Source organism: Carettochelys insculpta, chromosome 6, assembly GCF_033958435.1.
Source record: "Carettochelys insculpta isolate YL-2023 chromosome 6, ASM3395843v1, whole genome shotgun sequence".
Lineage (NCBI taxonomy): Eukaryota > Metazoa > Chordata > Testudines > Carettochelyidae > Carettochelys > Carettochelys insculpta.
Window position 1 is genome coordinate 21,937,115 of NC_134142.1, and position 17,163 is coordinate 21,954,277.

General features: G+C 43.6%; 1 protein-coding gene across 6 annotated transcripts in view; it reads right to left on the reverse strand.

Moving 5' to 3' along the window:
* Positions 1 to 9,240: 9,240 nt before the first annotated feature.
* TNFAIP2 (TNF alpha induced protein 2) overlaps positions 9,241 to 17,163 on the reverse strand; it is a 45,401-nt gene continuing 37,478 nt past the window's right edge. For 5 of the 6 annotated variants that reach the window (XM_074996453.1, XM_074996451.1, XM_074996452.1 and 2 more), the window contains exons 8-12: positions 16,120 to 16,246; positions 14,716 to 14,838; positions 13,162 to 13,317; positions 11,932 to 12,053; positions 9,241 to 11,147 (exon numbers count right to left, since the gene is read on the reverse strand). In XM_074996453.1, the coding sequence (XP_074852554.1) occupies positions 11,006 to 11,147; positions 11,932 to 12,053; positions 13,162 to 13,317; positions 14,716 to 14,838; positions 16,120 to 16,246 (670 nt within the window). In that variant the 3' untranslated portion in view covers positions 9,241 to 11,005. The remainder of the gene's footprint in view (positions 11,148 to 11,931; positions 12,054 to 13,161; positions 13,318 to 14,715; positions 14,839 to 16,119; positions 16,247 to 17,163) is intronic. The other variant, XM_074996455.1, reaches the window with a different exon arrangement.

Consider the following 17,163-nt stretch of genomic DNA (forward strand, 5'->3'; position numbering starts at 1 on the left):
TCAAAGGTTGACTTCTAACCCTTATTTCTAGGTTCCAGAGTCCATAAGTGCCTTGTCTGGAGCTGACACAGGATTCTTTATTTTCATGCTTTCCCATCAGAAACATATTGCAACAACTCATTATTCATCTGTCCAGGAATCACACACAACAAAATCTTTGATTTCATCACAAACTTCTTAAATTGGGAAGTGACTCCAGCATGCTTGCTGTCTTTCCTTAGCATTGGGGACTTTCTAAGAGTCTGGGACCAACTGGGGCCACAGTCTTTGTGTTAGCAGAATGCCCATTGACTTCACTGAATTCAACTGGTACGTATTTGAAATGTTTCTGCCTATCCTAGTCTCAGCAAGATTGAATTAGGAAGCCATTAGGCTCTGGATGAAGCTTGGTGTTTATAGCTCACTGCTCAGCACCTCCAGAGAACAGGCAGTGGTGTTCACCTCAATCATCCGCACATGATGTATGCTTTTTAACCAGAAATCATTGTAAATGATGCTGTTAACAATGTGGAACAATAAAACTGGCAGTTTCTTTGCCCTCGAGTGTGTCTCAGTGTCTGTCCCCATTTCCCACAAAAGTTGAGGTCTCTCCTTCCCACTCCTCAGTCACTGTGGTGGTATCAGGCACCATGTTTATATGACAATAATGTCTTCCCTCAGCTTTAGCAGACTCTGTGGTATGGGACTACAGTGCCATGTGGCAAGGAACATACTTCTCTCACCCTCGCCTGCCACTCAGGTTTTCTGAAGAGAAATGCCGCTTTAGTTGATCTTAATGATCACTGATGTGCGTAAGTGTGGGCAGGCCGCTGATAGGAGGGTGTAATGCAGTGGGGGGTGGGGGCGTGTCGGGAGTTGCATCAGGGCCTGGAGCTCCCAGCCAGAGCTCCTAGTCACGGTGGTGGCCAAACCTTGGACCCATTGAACTGTCTCCAGAGTGCTGCTTGGTGTTGCTCTGAGCGCTGGCGGGGAGACGGGGGGAAGGCAGGGGTGTGGTCTGGGCAGTGCGAAGGGCTGAGCTCCCCTCCCCATCCTCACACAACTTGCCTCAGGGCTGGCAGCAGTTGTTGTCCCCTCTGAACGTGGGCAGAAGCCAGCATCAATCAAAATCCTATAGCAATTAAACAAGCTACATCACTGGTGACAGAAGCTGATTTTATTCAGTTTATAGGCACACTGGTATTTGTGTTAATCAGGCCATTTATGCCTCCTCATAAGTGGCTTGGCAACGCATATGAAGTATGCCTACATATGAACAACGTCATCCTAAGTGACCGATCAGACAATAAGATTACTAGACTTTTTTTTTGTTCCTCAGCTCACTGAAGCTGAAAAGGAAGGTTTTATAACGGGCTTTGTACAAGTTAATTGCTCATGCCATGTGAAGTGGGTGCAAGAAATCATTGGATCCTTCCCCTCATTTATTTAGATTTGACGCTTTCCTTCAAGCACGTATTTAAGTGGAATAAGGCCAACGTAACAACTGACCTGAACTTTTTCAACATTCTAACAGATTTGTAAATCAGAACGTAGCTTCAAGCGCTGCAAAAATTGCTTACATCAAGTAAAACATAAGTGCGGTATAAACTTTCTTATAATGGCTAATAGATGCGATGAACATTCATGCTTGAATGCTGAAAATACAGTACTGTATCCAGTTTTTAATTTCCAAATACGTAAAGAGAGGTAGGTACACTGGGAATATGATCTCGCTTGCAACCTTAATTTATCTAGCATTTGTGACACACAGATATCTGTCTTGGCAAAGGTTTCTTCTGTTCTTTGCAAATAACTCATCTCAGACCTGATAAACTCATTACACCAAACATATCTTACAAGATATTTATGCCTGAAGAGTAAAATGAAAAGTATTTAAAGGGATCTACATAACTTGTAAAGATTTGTGAATGCATGTATGAGTCATATTTTAAAGAATAATATGTTACATTGAAAGAATGCTTTATGCACTTGGAGTAAAAATTAGTCATCAGAGGATAGCAAGTCTTTGGGTGCGTCTGCAATATGGGGAAGATCACCCCTGTCACAGTCGGTCTTCTGAAGTTTGATTTTTCTCATGTGTGGTGGGGACTCTGAGAACATGAAAGAAAAGGTCCCAGCATGAGACAAAACTGCCTCAATGACCGGACAGAGCAACAACAAGGGAAAGATAACGAATATCAACCAGTCCAACAACATCACCATCACACAGAGAGGGGATGACTTGGAAGATGTGGAGCAGCTCATCTACTTGGGGAGTACTGTGGGCATAGATGGCAGAACAGATATCAGTGCCAGGATAGGGATTCAAGATGCTTTGTCCCATATGGAGTTCACAAATAATATCTGTGAAGATGAAACTGCAGATCTTCAACACAAATGTGAAGTGTGCTCTTGTATGGATACAAGACCTGGTATACTAAAAAGTCTTCTAATCACAAGCTATGGACATTCATAAACAGTTGCCTGAGGTACATCCTTCACATCAAATGGCAAGCCTTTGTCACAAATGAGGAGCTTTGGAACACAGCAGGACAAGAACCAATTGACACTGAAATCAAGAGAAGGAAGTGGGGATGCCTGGGCCACACTCTCAGAAAACCATCATCCAGTATAGTCCGTCAAGCTCTCACATGGAACCCACAGGGAAAACGCAAAAGAGGAAGACCTCATACAATGTGAAGCAGGTCTACTGAGACTGAAGGACAACAACTGGGGTATTGCTGGAGCTGGCTAGAAGTTTTGTCCCAAGACAGTATGAAGTGGAGGAGACTTGTGAATGACCTATGCTCCACGTGGAGTACAAAGGTTAAGTAGTAGTAGTGGGGACACACTAAACCAAATCTACAGGGTGCCTCTGTCATCTGCAGTACTCCTGCTTCCCCCCACCCCAGTAAGGAGAAAGGGAATTTGACGGGCGTGCAGGCTACCATCTACCTCCTCTAGTGGCAATGCCACGGAAGTCCAAATTAAGGTATGTTGACTCTAGCTGCATAATTAACATAGCTGAAACTACATTCCTTAATTTGACCCTTCCTAGTAGTCTAGACATGCCCATTCCAGCAGGGCTTGAGTAATCACCCCTGGTTGGTTAGGGATGCAGTGCCAGGCACAATGATTCACCTTGCACAGTACTAGAACGCTCAGTGGGAGACTACTAGATCAGTGTTTCCCAATTTTATTTCACCACAGAAGCCTCTTAAACTCGAAACAGCAACGAAGGGTCCCGTGGCACTTTATAGACTAACAAAAAAGTTTTGAGCATGAGCTTTCGTGAGCACAGACTCACTTCATCAGATGCTGGTCTTCATCAGAGTCTGTGCTCACAAAAGCTCATGCTCAAAACTTTTCTGTTAGTCTGTAAGGTGCCACAGGACCCTTCGTTGCTGTTACAGATCCAGATTAACATGGCTACCCCTCTGATATTAAACTCGAAAGAATTTTGCAGAACCCTTAATAAGTCTTATATATGGAGCTGAGATAGTAGACCACAAATAAGTAAGAATAATAAATAAATGCTAAACAAGGTCATGAAATCTTCATTTAGTTTAATTGCATATACATTAAAAAATTATATTTAATGTGTACCAAAAAATAATGCTCAAAAACTAACATGCAGTATATTGACAGTTTTCAGTGCAGAGAGTAGCTTCTCTTCTTTTCTTGGCAAATTCTTTTTTCTATTTGGTTTAATACTGGAAAGTTGGATTTGCATATCTGGCGTGGCATTCAGTTGATTTCTGTATTTTGTTTTTGTTGCTGCATGATTCAAGAACCCAGTTTCACACAAGCATGTGCTGGCAAAGCGTAACAACTGAAAAATGTCATGTTTTGATAAAGGTGAATGTCCTTGACATAAGCTGCCCCCAAATGTAATCATAGAAACTTCTTTAAATTTTTGTATTGATTGGTTGTCTGACGTGATTTCAATCAGGTTTCATAATCTTGCGTAGAAAAAATGACTGGCTTTCCTGTTACACTTAATGGATTTTGAATCCAGTTATGGGCGTCATGTATGGCTGGAAAATACTTCATGATGTTTGTGTATAAATTGCGAGGACGATCTGAAATGTCACTGCAAATATCTTCATCAAGTTTACATTAATTTTCTTCAAGGAAATCATTTATGGTTGGGAAACAATCCAAATTATATTGTAGTACAGATGAGGTCCAAAACCAAAGCTTATGTGACAAGGACGAAATTTTATCGTTCACATTAAGAATATTTACATTCTTTCCTTGCAGCGACAGATTTATTTCATTTAGTTTTGTAATGATGTCTGCAAGATATATGCAACTCTTGATAACCACAAAAAGTTTGTTAAATGATCAGACAGGGCATTTGTGATCCATCAAATATGCAGCGAGCTCTTGATGCAACTCAAATAACCTAACAAGCACTTTGCCTTGCAATAGCCACCTGACTTCTATCTGCAGAAGCAGGGCTGTGTGCTGACTACTCATATCTTCAAACATAATTTTGAACAGTTTTGGTAGTAATGATTGAGTTTTGTATAATTAATAATCTGTACTGCTTTATCCAACACATTGTTAAGAGAGGGAGAAATATTCTTAACTACCAGTGTGTGCCTGTGGACAATGCAGTGGCTGCTGGTGCAGTTTGTTGCTACATTTTTTATTCACGTTATCGAGCCAGCCACTGTTCCTACCATTACTTTGGTGCCACCACTACAAATGTCAACACGTTTTTCCCAGCCTGTTCCATGTGTTTTCATAAAGCTATCAATACAATTGAATATATTCTCACCAGTTGTACTGGTCTGCAAAAATTCTCATAAAAGCACGTCTTCTTCAATAGATTTATCAAACACGTAATGGACAAATACAAGCAAAACTGCAAGACCTGCAACCTCAGTGGGCTTGTCTAATTGTAATAAGTATGCACCACATAAATAAGCTCCTTCTCCATGTCAGCAGCAAGATCAAGAATACGACACGACAGTATTGTTTGATAGCAGCACAGCCTCAACTTTTTGACAAGACTTCTCATCCCACATACACATTATAATATCTTTTGAGCATGGTTTTGAGTGATTCTCCAATTGTGTGCATTTCTCCAGCGAGCGATATACAATAGCTAAGTTTGTAAGACGCCTCTATTGTGTTTTTTATTATCTCTTTTGGCAATTTCTGACACGAAAAGTTTACTTTTTTTCAAGTGAGTCAAGCTTCTGCTTAAAAAAACTAATATTTTTATCTTTGTATTCCGAGTGATTTGTTTCAAAATGTCTTTACAATTTAGCAGGTACTAAAGAATGATTTAGAAAATATTTTATTGCATAGTGCACACTGGGCATCTGGAACATCTTTAGTTCCATAGCTTGTGAATCTAAATGACAAATAATCCTTGGCATACCTGTGTTTCTTCTTACTTGATGATAAGTGAGTGAAATTGGGGGGTGCTTGCTTTATTTTGGGGGAAATCACTCCTCCTTTCCATACCTGTGACAACAAAAGGCTGTAATTCTTCTTAATTAGCTTGAGCTGTCTTGGTATCTTCCTGGCTGGTTTCAGTAACAACAGGAGTGTTTAAAGTACTTGCTTTGTTCTTGAAAGCTCTTTATTTTAACCAATGATCCATGGGGGAATTTTGGGATAAAAAATTGTTGGCACAGCCATTTGTGGTGTGACCACGACAGTGTTGCAAGCTGCAGCCTGCACGCACCCTGAGCATGATCAAGGCTTCGCTACCCAATCAGAACTTGGCATTCCAGTGTGCATTCACACCCCCGCCCCGAGGAGCTAAGGGCTTAGCCACATATGAGAAAGCAGGGCCAGCTAAGGGCTTAGTCACATATGCGGAAGCAAGACCACCGCCTCACCAAGCATTAAAAGCTCCTGCAAAGGAAAAACTCCTAAAAAGGGCAAAAGGGCACAATGCACTGACATTGGCCCAGGGGTTGCTTCTGTGTCCAGACCCCGATAAAAAGTTAAACTTCCCCTCTCCCAAATTGGAGATGCATGTACCTTGACAAGCCCATCAGCCAGCCTGAGTCGCATGTTCCTCCTGCCAAAAATCTGGACCCTTTCAGTGAGATATTGGCATGGGCTCTGCTTGCCATCTGCCATTTGTTAACCGCACCATAAGTACAGGCTTTCCCCTGTCCATCACCTGACATTGCTCTGAGATAGATAGCTAGAGCGCGCTAGGTATTCCCCCTTAATTCCCCGCCCCATAACATTGATTAAGCCATTGTTAATAAAGCCTTTTTACGCTCACTGCTTGTCTCGTCTCCGTCCACCGCTTGTCCAGCAAACCCTTTTTACTCCTGGGACAATAATTTAAATTCTCTGTGTAAACACTATTAACTTTTATTTTATTATTATTATTATTATTATTATTATTATTATTGACCAAAGTATTATTAGATATTGTAGCTATGTAGATTAATATATCATAGTTGGGGGTCTGCAACCAAAATAGCAAGAGTTACAGAATCAATACTTCAAGAGCTGCAGAGAATGCGAATATGAGACAGCCCTTAATAAATAACAGCAAACCATACTTTTCGTAACCCCGATTTTAAGATCAGTGCACACAATGAGGTGTAGCTGTTAGAAAGTCTAAATTAGCTTCACCCTTGGATTGGAGAGCAAATGAGGACAAGGAAAACATCACTTGGGGATAGGCTCTTAAACAGGAAGAAACAACATTCACATCATCCCTCCACAACCCCCAGCCCCAGGCTTAATCCCTCTCAGTCCCAAATCCACACACATGCCTCACCTGACATGGCAGATGAACTTACCTATGCTCCTCTGACTCTCTAGTCCTGAGGGCCCGATGCAGGACCTATCTGACTCCCCTACCCATGGCAGCAGGGCGGTGAGCAGCAGGGAGCCACAGAGGAGTCAGCAGTGGCACAGTAGTGAGGGGCACTGAGCTGTGGAAAAGCAGCAGCGGCAGCAGGACAGGGAGCTGCAAATGACTCCTGACCATGGACCCTTTACTTTCACTTTGTGGAGCCCTGGGGTTCTGCAGAACAGCAACTGAGGAAACACGGCATTAGCTGCAAAGGCAACTAACCGAAACCACCTGAAGGAACTTTACAGGAAGAGAAGAGTTTGCCCTGTCTGTACTAAAAACAGCCTTTTGTTTCTAGTCACAGAGCTGGGCGAAGCACTCTTTTTTTTTTTTTGAGAAAACCCCTTTTGAAGGGGTGGTGGTTCACGAATATTTGGCTGCTGTGCTTAGGAAACCAGTCAACTCTGAAAAACGCCTGGCTTTTTTTTTGGGGCGGGGGGCAGCGAGAAGCCCTCTATGAGATAGGAAATAACTTTTGGTAAGAGTAGATCCAGTCTGCACTCTGATTGTTTTCTTGTATTGTAATCATTTGTTTCCATGCTTTTCTCTCATTTCTAGTTTAAGCTTTATGCTGTCTTAAAGAACCATACTTTTGATTTTGTTATGAGTATTTGGTTTACAAGCGTGGAGGTGGTAGGTAAAGATAAAACTGTAAACTGGGCTAAACTGCACCTTTGGGAGTGGAGGAGAGGGTACTTCTGTAAGTAGCTAGGTTCAGGGGCTGGAATTCACAGGGCCATGATTCAAAGAGGTTGAGGGACTCGAGGCAGTTATTGTTAACTTGCAAGATGAAGACAGGATTGGTGTAGCCCAGAGAAGACTGCTTGGGTATCTGAAAGGGTGATGGTGGTAGGTAGCTGACACCCACAGAGGAACATGCCAGATTTCCCCCTCACTGAAGCTAGATAAGACAGTCTGAGCTGGCCTACAAACTAACATTTGAGGGGTTTTTTTGGGTAGTTTTTTCAACCATATTAATGCCATTCAATTATGGTTGGCCGTCCTCTATTGGGCCTGATGCTTCTTAAAATGGATATAATTCTGCACACTTTCAGTTGGACTTGCCTGTGTTCCTGAGAGCACAACTGAGCTGTGGTATTTTCATCCTTTAGGACCAATGAGGCTCTGACCACCAAGTTCCTACATCCTTGGGAGGGGAAGGTTGTAAATTGTGTCTGTGAGATGGTGGCTGATCCCTCCGGCCAAAGTTCTCATCGTTCACTGTCTCTTGTGACAGGAACAACTAGATCCTGCATCCATGGAAATTTTGAAACCTAACTCAGTGACAGCAGGGTTTGGGCCTAGGAACACAGATGTACACTATATGGTGAACTGTGCTGACAGCCACACTAGAATACACACTGGAAACGAGGGTGTGCATGAATAACAAGAATTAATGGCATCCTCAAAAATATAGTGATCTGTCGTAATTATTCAATTACGACAGTTGCACCTAATCTGGGCCCCATTGTGCTAGGTGCTGCACAGATCTATAAGATATGCAAATACCTGCTCCCAAGACTATAGGCAGCCAGCCAGGCTACAGTGTCAGCTGAAAAAGGCAGGATATGCATTCACCATACACACAGAGCATTTGCCTGCACTGTACCAGCTTCTCTTTATTTGGATTCCAGTACTACCTCAATGTAGTAGACCCTTCACTCTAACTTGACTGGGCTGCTAAAAGTCTGGTTGACTGCATCCATGCCTGGCTCTGCCTCGCTCCCAGGAAAAGGCCAGCATGTCCCTCCAGCTCCTAGGCAGAAGGATGGCCAGAGAAGCTCTGTGTGCTTCCCTGAGTGCCAGCTCTACCGGTCCCATTGGCCAGGAATGCCACAGCTGTGGCCAATGAGAGCTGGGAAGTCAGTTCTTGGGGTGACTCCTGTGGATGGAGGCAGCATACAGATGACCCTCAGAGAAGCCCCAGGCCATATGCTGTTCCTAGCAACCACATGGACTTCCCCTGTTCCTTGGGAGATCCCATCATTTCCCAGGTCTGTGCCCTGTGGAGTCTGCTACCAAGCCCCCACCCCACCCCTGAGCCCCCTCTCACACTCAGAACCTCTTGGCCCCAGCCTGAGGCCCCCTCCTGCACCACAAATGCCTCATCCCCAGCCCAGAGCTCCCACTCTCCCCAACTGGAATATTATCACTTCCTACACTTCAACCCCCTCCCCACCCTTTGGCCCCAGTCCAAAGCACCCTCCTGCACCTTAACCCCCTGTCCCAGCCTGATGACAACAAGGGAAAGAGTGAGAAGGGGGAGTTAAGTGAGCAGGAAGGGGACCCTGGAGAAGGAGTGTGGTTTTCTCCAGTTAGGAAGTACAAGGGGAATCAGGTATTTGAAGGAATACTGTAAGATTACCCATATGTATGGTATATGCTGTACACACCCAGGGAACCAAAGATAAGTCAGCTACATTTCCACCATCATTTTAATACTATTTAAATATAAATACTGCATGCAAAGATAACTAGTTACAGAAAATATAAAAACACACCAATGAGCTACATGTGACTCTGGAAATACAATCTTAGGGTTAGAACATAGAAGCTTACATGCAGTATACACAAGATGTGGTCTCATCTATAGTGGTTTTATAGTGACCTTAATGCCACTATGCTTTGCCTGCAAGCACCATTTCACAGTTTTCATAGTCCTTATTCATCCTCCTTGCAGATGGGCTTTCTGTAGAAATGTTTAATACAGAGGGTAAAAGGTTTTTGGATTCAACAAATTAGATATTTTGGCTGTTAATTCTCTGGCCAAAAGATTAGGTCTTAAAAACAAAAGCGTGCTTTCAAACCATACACAAGATTCACATTTCCAGCCCCAGACTAGGCCCACAGCAGCAGGATAAAGGGCAACTAAGAAGAGAGAAACTTTACCACCTCTCCCCCGACCCCAGCACACACATACACAAAATGTGCGTTGGGCTCTTTATGCAGCTAGGCCCCCAAACACTTAAAGCATGTGTTCAAATCCCATTGAAAGCAATAGAACTGAAATGTGTGCTTCACTGAATGCTGTTGCTGTAGGTAAGTGCCTTGCTGAACTGGGACCTTAAACTACAAGAACTATTGCAATGTAGAATTAGCTATCAAAATCCTTAATCTATAGCAGTGGAAATGACTGAATATAAAGAGAAGGAAGTCTGAAATATGAGCATCTAAAATTCCCATCTGATTCTGAGCTCTAATGGGAGCTTTGTCTGCAAACCACTTGCAGAACTGGGTCCTAATTTGCCAAGCAGGGTTAGCAATTCACACCTCATGGAGGTGAACGGGGTGCAGCAGTGGTAAAGTCCCACTTTCTGCAAAGCTAGTTTACTTTAGCAGCAGCAGCCATTAGTTTAACACTCTGCTGGCTGTAGTCTCACCACAGGAAAGTGCAGAAACTTAGATTTAAAAAGAAGTTGCAAAATGCGGAAAGCTCCAGAATTCCCTAGATCTGCAGCTTTCTGTGCTGTGGCTTTTCTCTTGTCCATGAGAAGGTTCTGAAACACACAGTCACAATGAGACCCTTTAAAAAAAACTTTCCTTATCCAAACTGTAAGCCAGACAGAGGGGCAGACTTCTTTCCTTCCTGACCTCTTGGGCACTTAACACAACAGAAAAAGCAGCTTCTTAGCCTTTGGTTAAAGAGAGAACCTAGCAGAGGTCTACTGTACATGCTTTGAAATGATTTTTTTTGCCAAGCACTTTACATTTTCATTTAATTTTTTTCCTTCTAAAAGCATAGCACAGAGCCTCTTCCTCCACAAAGGACAAGCCATGCTTCACAGATCTGATCTATACAATTAGTTTGCGAGGTAATACTTGCAATGCTTCTGGGAAGTAAGTGGAGTGCTGTTGTACCCACAGAGAAACTGAGGCACAGTGGTATATGCATGAGACACATGAGGGAGTCAGCGTCTAAGCTGAGAGCTCTGCTGCTCAGAGAACTTGGCCACAACTCCTCCATCAGAGTCCATCCTTTCCTAGCTAGGCACAAAGCAAATCTCTTTTCCAAGGGGAGCTGTTCTTACAATGACATCAAAGGAGTTCAGAAGAGAAATGCTGCTGCACCTGTTAGCTGCACAGACCAGGCATGAGGCCTGCATAGCCTGGGGCCAGGTTCTGACCTTTACTAGCATAGCAAACAGCCCCATGCAGTGTGAGCGCTGAGTGCAGGGACCAAGCCTAGGAAACCCTTACAGCTGAAAACAATGTCTCAAAGGAAGTGGTAGGCTTTGGGCTGACATCCAGGATGCTCAGGATGCTTTTTGCTTCATTGTTCGGCAAGTTTCCCTTGATGTACAAGATGGCAGCGAGATGTTTTTTGCTAGTGAACAGAAAAGATCCACTGTTAGTGCCTTCCTGTGTGTTTACCTTAGGTTCTTATATGACCCCATCATTTGAGCACCTAAAGGTCTTTAATATCCTCCCAACACCCCTGAGATTCCTAAGCACTAGGTTAATACTAATGATATCTCAAGTCTGTAAATCACAACTGAGACAGGGAGAGGCTAAGTGACTTGCCCAAGGGTGTATCGGACGTATGTGGCAGGGAATATAATCCAGGTTTTCTGCACCCTAAAATAGCACCCTGACCACTGCACTAACCCTGCCGTTAGTTGGAAGAAAGTGGAGAAAACTGGCTCAAAATGTGCAGATTCCAGATGGTGTCTTGGTAACACAACTTGTTTCAGCTGATGGGTCACTGGCCAAACGGTCACAACAAATGCACGTTTGTGGATTTGGGGGACTCCTAATCTGAGCTATACAATTAGTGGTGGGTAGTGGGACAGCTGAATGATGGAAATTGGATCTGTATGTACTTTGGAAGAGAGGTCAGGAACCTTTAGGAAAAAATAAAGCTATCAAGATTGCTGCCCTGTTCCTTGCTAAAAGAGGAGTTGTTGCCCAACATGCAGCTGTGTTACTAGTCACTTGGCATGCACGATGAAATCTCTGCTCTCTTTGTAGCAGGTCTTGAAATGCCTGAACCTGACCCAGAAAAGCTGCTATTCACAAACTAGCTGCTTTTCTTCTAATACTCAAGTGTTGTCATGAAACCACTGTGGACATTCCTATTAAAATGCACTAATATTTTCAGTACCTCTTACCTGATATCTGGATATGCATTAGCCAATGTAGCAACTTCTATTTTAATGGCACTTGAATCCTGAAGTCTGATGATTTCTGCCAGTTTTGGGAGTGCAGAATCCAACCAGGTGGCTTTGGACCCCTATCAGAAATATAACCAGAGTAAACAGTCTGTAATACAGGTCCATCAGGATTACAAAACCTGTCTGAAAGGGGTGGAGACATAATCAAAGAATATGGTTTATAAAGGATTCTAGCAAAGCCAGTTTCTGACACAATTGGATGGGTGAGGGAGGAAGGAACCAAGCAGTGAGTAGAAAGGATGTCTATTTTTCTAAACTGGATTTAGCTCTGCCCAGACTTTGAGAAATTTATTTAGCTGGACATTTGTTTTAAACTCTTATTTGCTCTCGGATGCACACAGTTGATTCTTTCCCAGGTGCTGGTTCACCTGCCACTCATCAATATGATCCATGTCTCAGGTACTTAATCTGCTGGATATATGTAATGACCTAAACTACACAGCAGATGCATGATGCATCCTTGGAGGTGTACCTGATTTTTGACTCCTCTGTTATCTGCTAAGCTCTTTCCCATTCCCCCCGCAGAAAAGAGCCCCACGCAGACCTGCTGGAAACCCTATCCTGACATCCCTTCTACTCCACCTGCTTTTCATAGTCCGTATCCTTCCTGCCAGATGAGTTCACTGCAGTTCAGTGCAGAGCCATGAAAGGAGGACTAGGACTGAGATCAAAGAAGTGCGAGTTGTTCATTAATCCTCCTGACCAAAACCATTCTGAAAATAAAAACTGGGCATTTTCAGATCCAGCCTACAGAAAAAGCAGCAAAAGCTTGGGAAATCAAGGGGAAGTTGCACACAAAGCATACCTAATGTATGTATTTATGCCACAGAAGTGCAACACCTTGATATACAAAAGAAATTTAATTGTGTGAACTAAGCATAACAGCAAAGGCACCAACTGCATGTACTACACAGAAAGTAGCAAATCGGCATTGTACTTATCAAGCCATTTCCTGCTAGACTTGTAACAAACTGTGTCACATTCAATTCTCAAGCATATATTTCAACCAGGCTCACCATTAGCCTTGGAAAATTCCCCTTCCATCTAACATCCACTTAAAAAAAACTAAACAGGATTTGAAGAATTAATGCCAGAGGCTGAAGAAAACTCCTTTCAGAAGGTCACAGGACTAAGTTCAGAGAGGGAGCGTGCAGAGCTGTCGCTAACCTTCTCTTTGCAGAAGCTTTGCAAAAGGGAGGCATGAGCCACAATGAGTTTTGACAAGTTTTGCTGTAGTTCTGGGGTTTTCAAGCTGACTTTCTTCTTCATTAGCCTCACAATGTATTCTCTCACCAAGTGACCATGAGTCTTCTCCACAATGGCCTGTGGGGAGGGGAAAAGGGAGTTAATTCAGTAAGACTGTATGCACGGAACCTGCTGCAAAGGTTACAGAGGGCCCTGATGTCTGGCATAGAGTTGGCACATATCTCAATGGCACTTGCCTACAGGGCCCCATAACCTCCTGTTTCCAGAGGCACCAACAGACAATATGGGCTTGGGCTCTCTTTCACTGGTACCTATCTCAGAACTGGAAAGGACCTTGAGAGGTCATCAAGCCCAGTCCCCTGCCCTCACAGCAGATCCTATCACCATCCCTGATGGATATTTTTAAAAATCTATTTGCTCTGTATCCCCCTCCAGGATTGAGCTCACAACCCTGGTTTTAGCAGACCAATGCTCCAGCCACTGAGCTAGCCCCCCACAGGCAGACCCAAGGGTAGGAGGAGTGGGAAACTATGCTTCAGGCCATCCTGGTCTCCTATTTGACCTCATGTGGTCAACTTTGTTCAGCTTACTAAAGAGACAAAAGCAGAAAACAGAATTCTTACAGGGGGACTGCACATGACCTATCTGAGGCTGGCCATACAACCCAGGCTGCTGATGGAGAGGGTGGGAGGTAAGGTGGTAACTGACCCCAGGCCTAGCATTGCAAAGGCATCCAGAGCTCTGACTGCCACTGCTGGTACTTTGGCAGCAGCAGTGGCTGGAACTCCGCACCCCTTTGAAACATCGTGGCAGCCTTTCTCCGGCAGGGGTGAGGGCCAGCACCACAATACAAACAGTGCTGAGGGCTGTCTGCCCTTCGCCTGCCCCTTCTGGGTGCACAGCTGAGTCCCTCCTCCCACCTTGCTGTGGGTCTTGCATGGTGCCACTGCATATAAACACCAGAAGGATACATTTGGACACTTAAATCACCATAGACATGGCTGAAAACAGAAGCTTGCACTGCAAATCAAACATCTAGGCTTGGCCTGTTCTTGGGATTTGCTCCTGTTGCAACCACCCCGTCAGATATTTAGGTTTATCAAAGCCACCGTAAACTAATTTGCACATGTGCAGCCATGCTGGGGCTTAAGGACCAACAACCCAGGTCCTCAGCGTAGACAAGGCCTTATTCCAAAAAGCTGCCAAAACACTGAAACCTTTCCAATTTTTCTTCCCTATCATACCAAAGAAACAAGGGTCAGAATGAGTGGTGTGCATCTGGCTTTGATGGACAGAAGATGTGTGGTGTGGCTGCACTGGGATGATTTTGGAAATCTGCATGGTAACAAAAAAACTCACTCATTTGAATGGAGTTGAAGCTGGCACTTGCCAACATGGCACCCAGTCCCCTGGTCAAACTGAGATAGGTACCTAGAGCTGAGCATCAGGATGGTCCCCATTGAAAAAATAAGTTTGGGTTTCCTAGAATTCTTCCAGTGTCTGTCTTTGAATTACCTGATAAAAGGGGTCTCGGAGAGTCTCGAATTCTGAAATGTGGCTGCTGGTGGCCTGAAGGATTTCAGTCATCGTTTCACTGCAGGAAAGCCATTTGCTTTGTGTGAGTTTTCTAAAAACAGGCTGAGGAAAAAACACTTTATTCAGCTTCTGCAAAGCCAAATCTAAAGGCAAATATGCACACAGAGATTTAACGTCTTATACAAGAGGCAGGCCTGGTGCTGTACAGAGAAGTTAAAGATGGGAGGGGATGAATCAGGGTTATGCCCTTCTTTGCTTCCTTCTGATGAACAGGAAGATAGACGCTCTGAAAATCTTAAATGAAAAATTATGTTTCCATTGCTTAAATTAGACTGTTGGGTCCTGTCTACACTTTTGGGTCCAACAAGGACGAGGACATAGAGTTCCAAGGCAATGGAAGCAGAGGGAACGGATTTTAATCAGAAACTATCTTTTGTTGGAAGTTAAACGAATAGTTACAAGCCTTCCCCTCCTTGCCCCCAGTAACAACACTGGACAGAGGCTGTCTTCCTTAATAAGATTTTTACCCCCATGGCCCTTTCAGTTAAGGTCTGAGTTCACAGTGAACATCTTTGAGACCTTCCAAAAGGACCTTGAGGAAGAAGGAGGGGAAGATCAGCTTTGAGTCCTGATGTTTCTGAATTAAAAACAATTAGTGGAGAAAAGTCTTTTCTTTCCAACTAAGGAGAAGCCCAGAGTAAGCCAAAAAGTGCATGAGCCCAATTCTAAATGTTTCAGAGATCATCTTCAGATATGTATTCTGCCCTAGAGGCTTAAAGGCAAAGATCCTGCTGCTGCCAACACCTGCGTGTATAAGTAACCTTTCATGTGTGAGGTGTCCCAGTACGTTCAATGGGAGTACTCAACCATGTTAAGTTACTCACACTTATCTGCAGGATTGAGGACTAAATTAATAGGAATCAATGAGTTTTAAATAATGAAGACGAGGCTGAGATTTGAAGTTCAGATCTGGCTTTCCTCATTTCCAAAAGTGAAGTATGATTTGGCTGTAGGATTTGGGTTGGAGCTCCTCTCAAATAGATGACAAAAGATCAGGTTTTGATTTAGACAAACTTGCCACTTAATTAAATCAATCAGACATGTATATTTGTTACTTTGGATAAAGATAGTATGATGATGACCTCCACAAATAATGTAAGCAGCTTCTATGACGTGACACAGCAGTATATACCCTAGAACCTTGGTTGCCATTTGTTTACCCGGGCCCCCTCTCCTCCCCAAAAGTCTGGAAAAATCACATTGAACCTGCCCCTCCCTGAATCAAATCAGTAACATATTAGACTTTTCTCCAAAGAAATACATCACAGATGATAAATGAATAAGTACTAAGCATATAGGACATAATTGTAATAAACAGGTTACCTTTAACTCTGCAATCAAATCCTGAAGCAGTACATCATAACTACTGCTCTCTATTTCACTAAGTGTAGTAAGTATTTTTACTTTCTCATTGTCCTGTGCTGAAGTTGTTGTTTTCTCTGTATGGTCTCTGAAACAAGATGCAGGTATAGATTTGTTACACAAATAGGGAACACTCACGGGAAAAACATTTTAATATGTCAAAAATGCAACATAGCACCAGGACATCAAGTTTTGGTCATTATCCAAAAAGCACACTAGAATTCCGAGTGGCTTCTATGTCTGAGGTACCGCTATGCTAAAGGGGAAGGCTGAATTAAGATACACAACTCCATTTAGCGTAATTATGTAGCTGGAGTCAACATACCTTAATTCAACTATCCATGTGGTCCTCCACTGCAGGACACTCCATTTACTCCTGTCAACTTCCCTTACTCCTTGGCTATGTCTACACTAGCCCCAAACTTTGAAATGGCCATGCAAATGGCCATTTCAAAGTTTACTAATGAAGTGCTGAAATACATATTCAGTGCCTCATTAGCATGCGGGCGGCCGCGGCACTTCGAAATTGACGCGCCTCGCTGCCGTGTGGCTCATCCAGACGGGGCTCCTTTTCGAAAGGAACCTGCCTGCTTCGAAGTCCCCTTATTCCCATCTGCTCATAGGAATAAGGGGACTTCGAAGCAGGCGGGGTCCTTTCGAAAAGGAGCCCCATCTGAATGAGCCGTGCGGCGGCGAGCCGCGTCAATTTCAAAGTGCCGCGGCCTCCCGCATGCTAATGAAGTGCTGAATATGCATTTCAGCGCTTCATTAGTAAACTTCGAAATGGCCATTTACATGGCCATTTCGAAGTTTGGGGCTAGTGTAGACACGGCCCTTGTGTGAAACAGGAGTATCGGTGCTGATGTGGATGTCCGCTGAGTTCGATTTAGCACATCCCTACCAGACACAGTAAATCGAACTCTGGAAGATCAACCGTGGCAGTGTCGATCTTGAACTTAGTGAAGAGGTACCCTTAGAATAGAAGTGATAGTCAGTGTTAGTGAT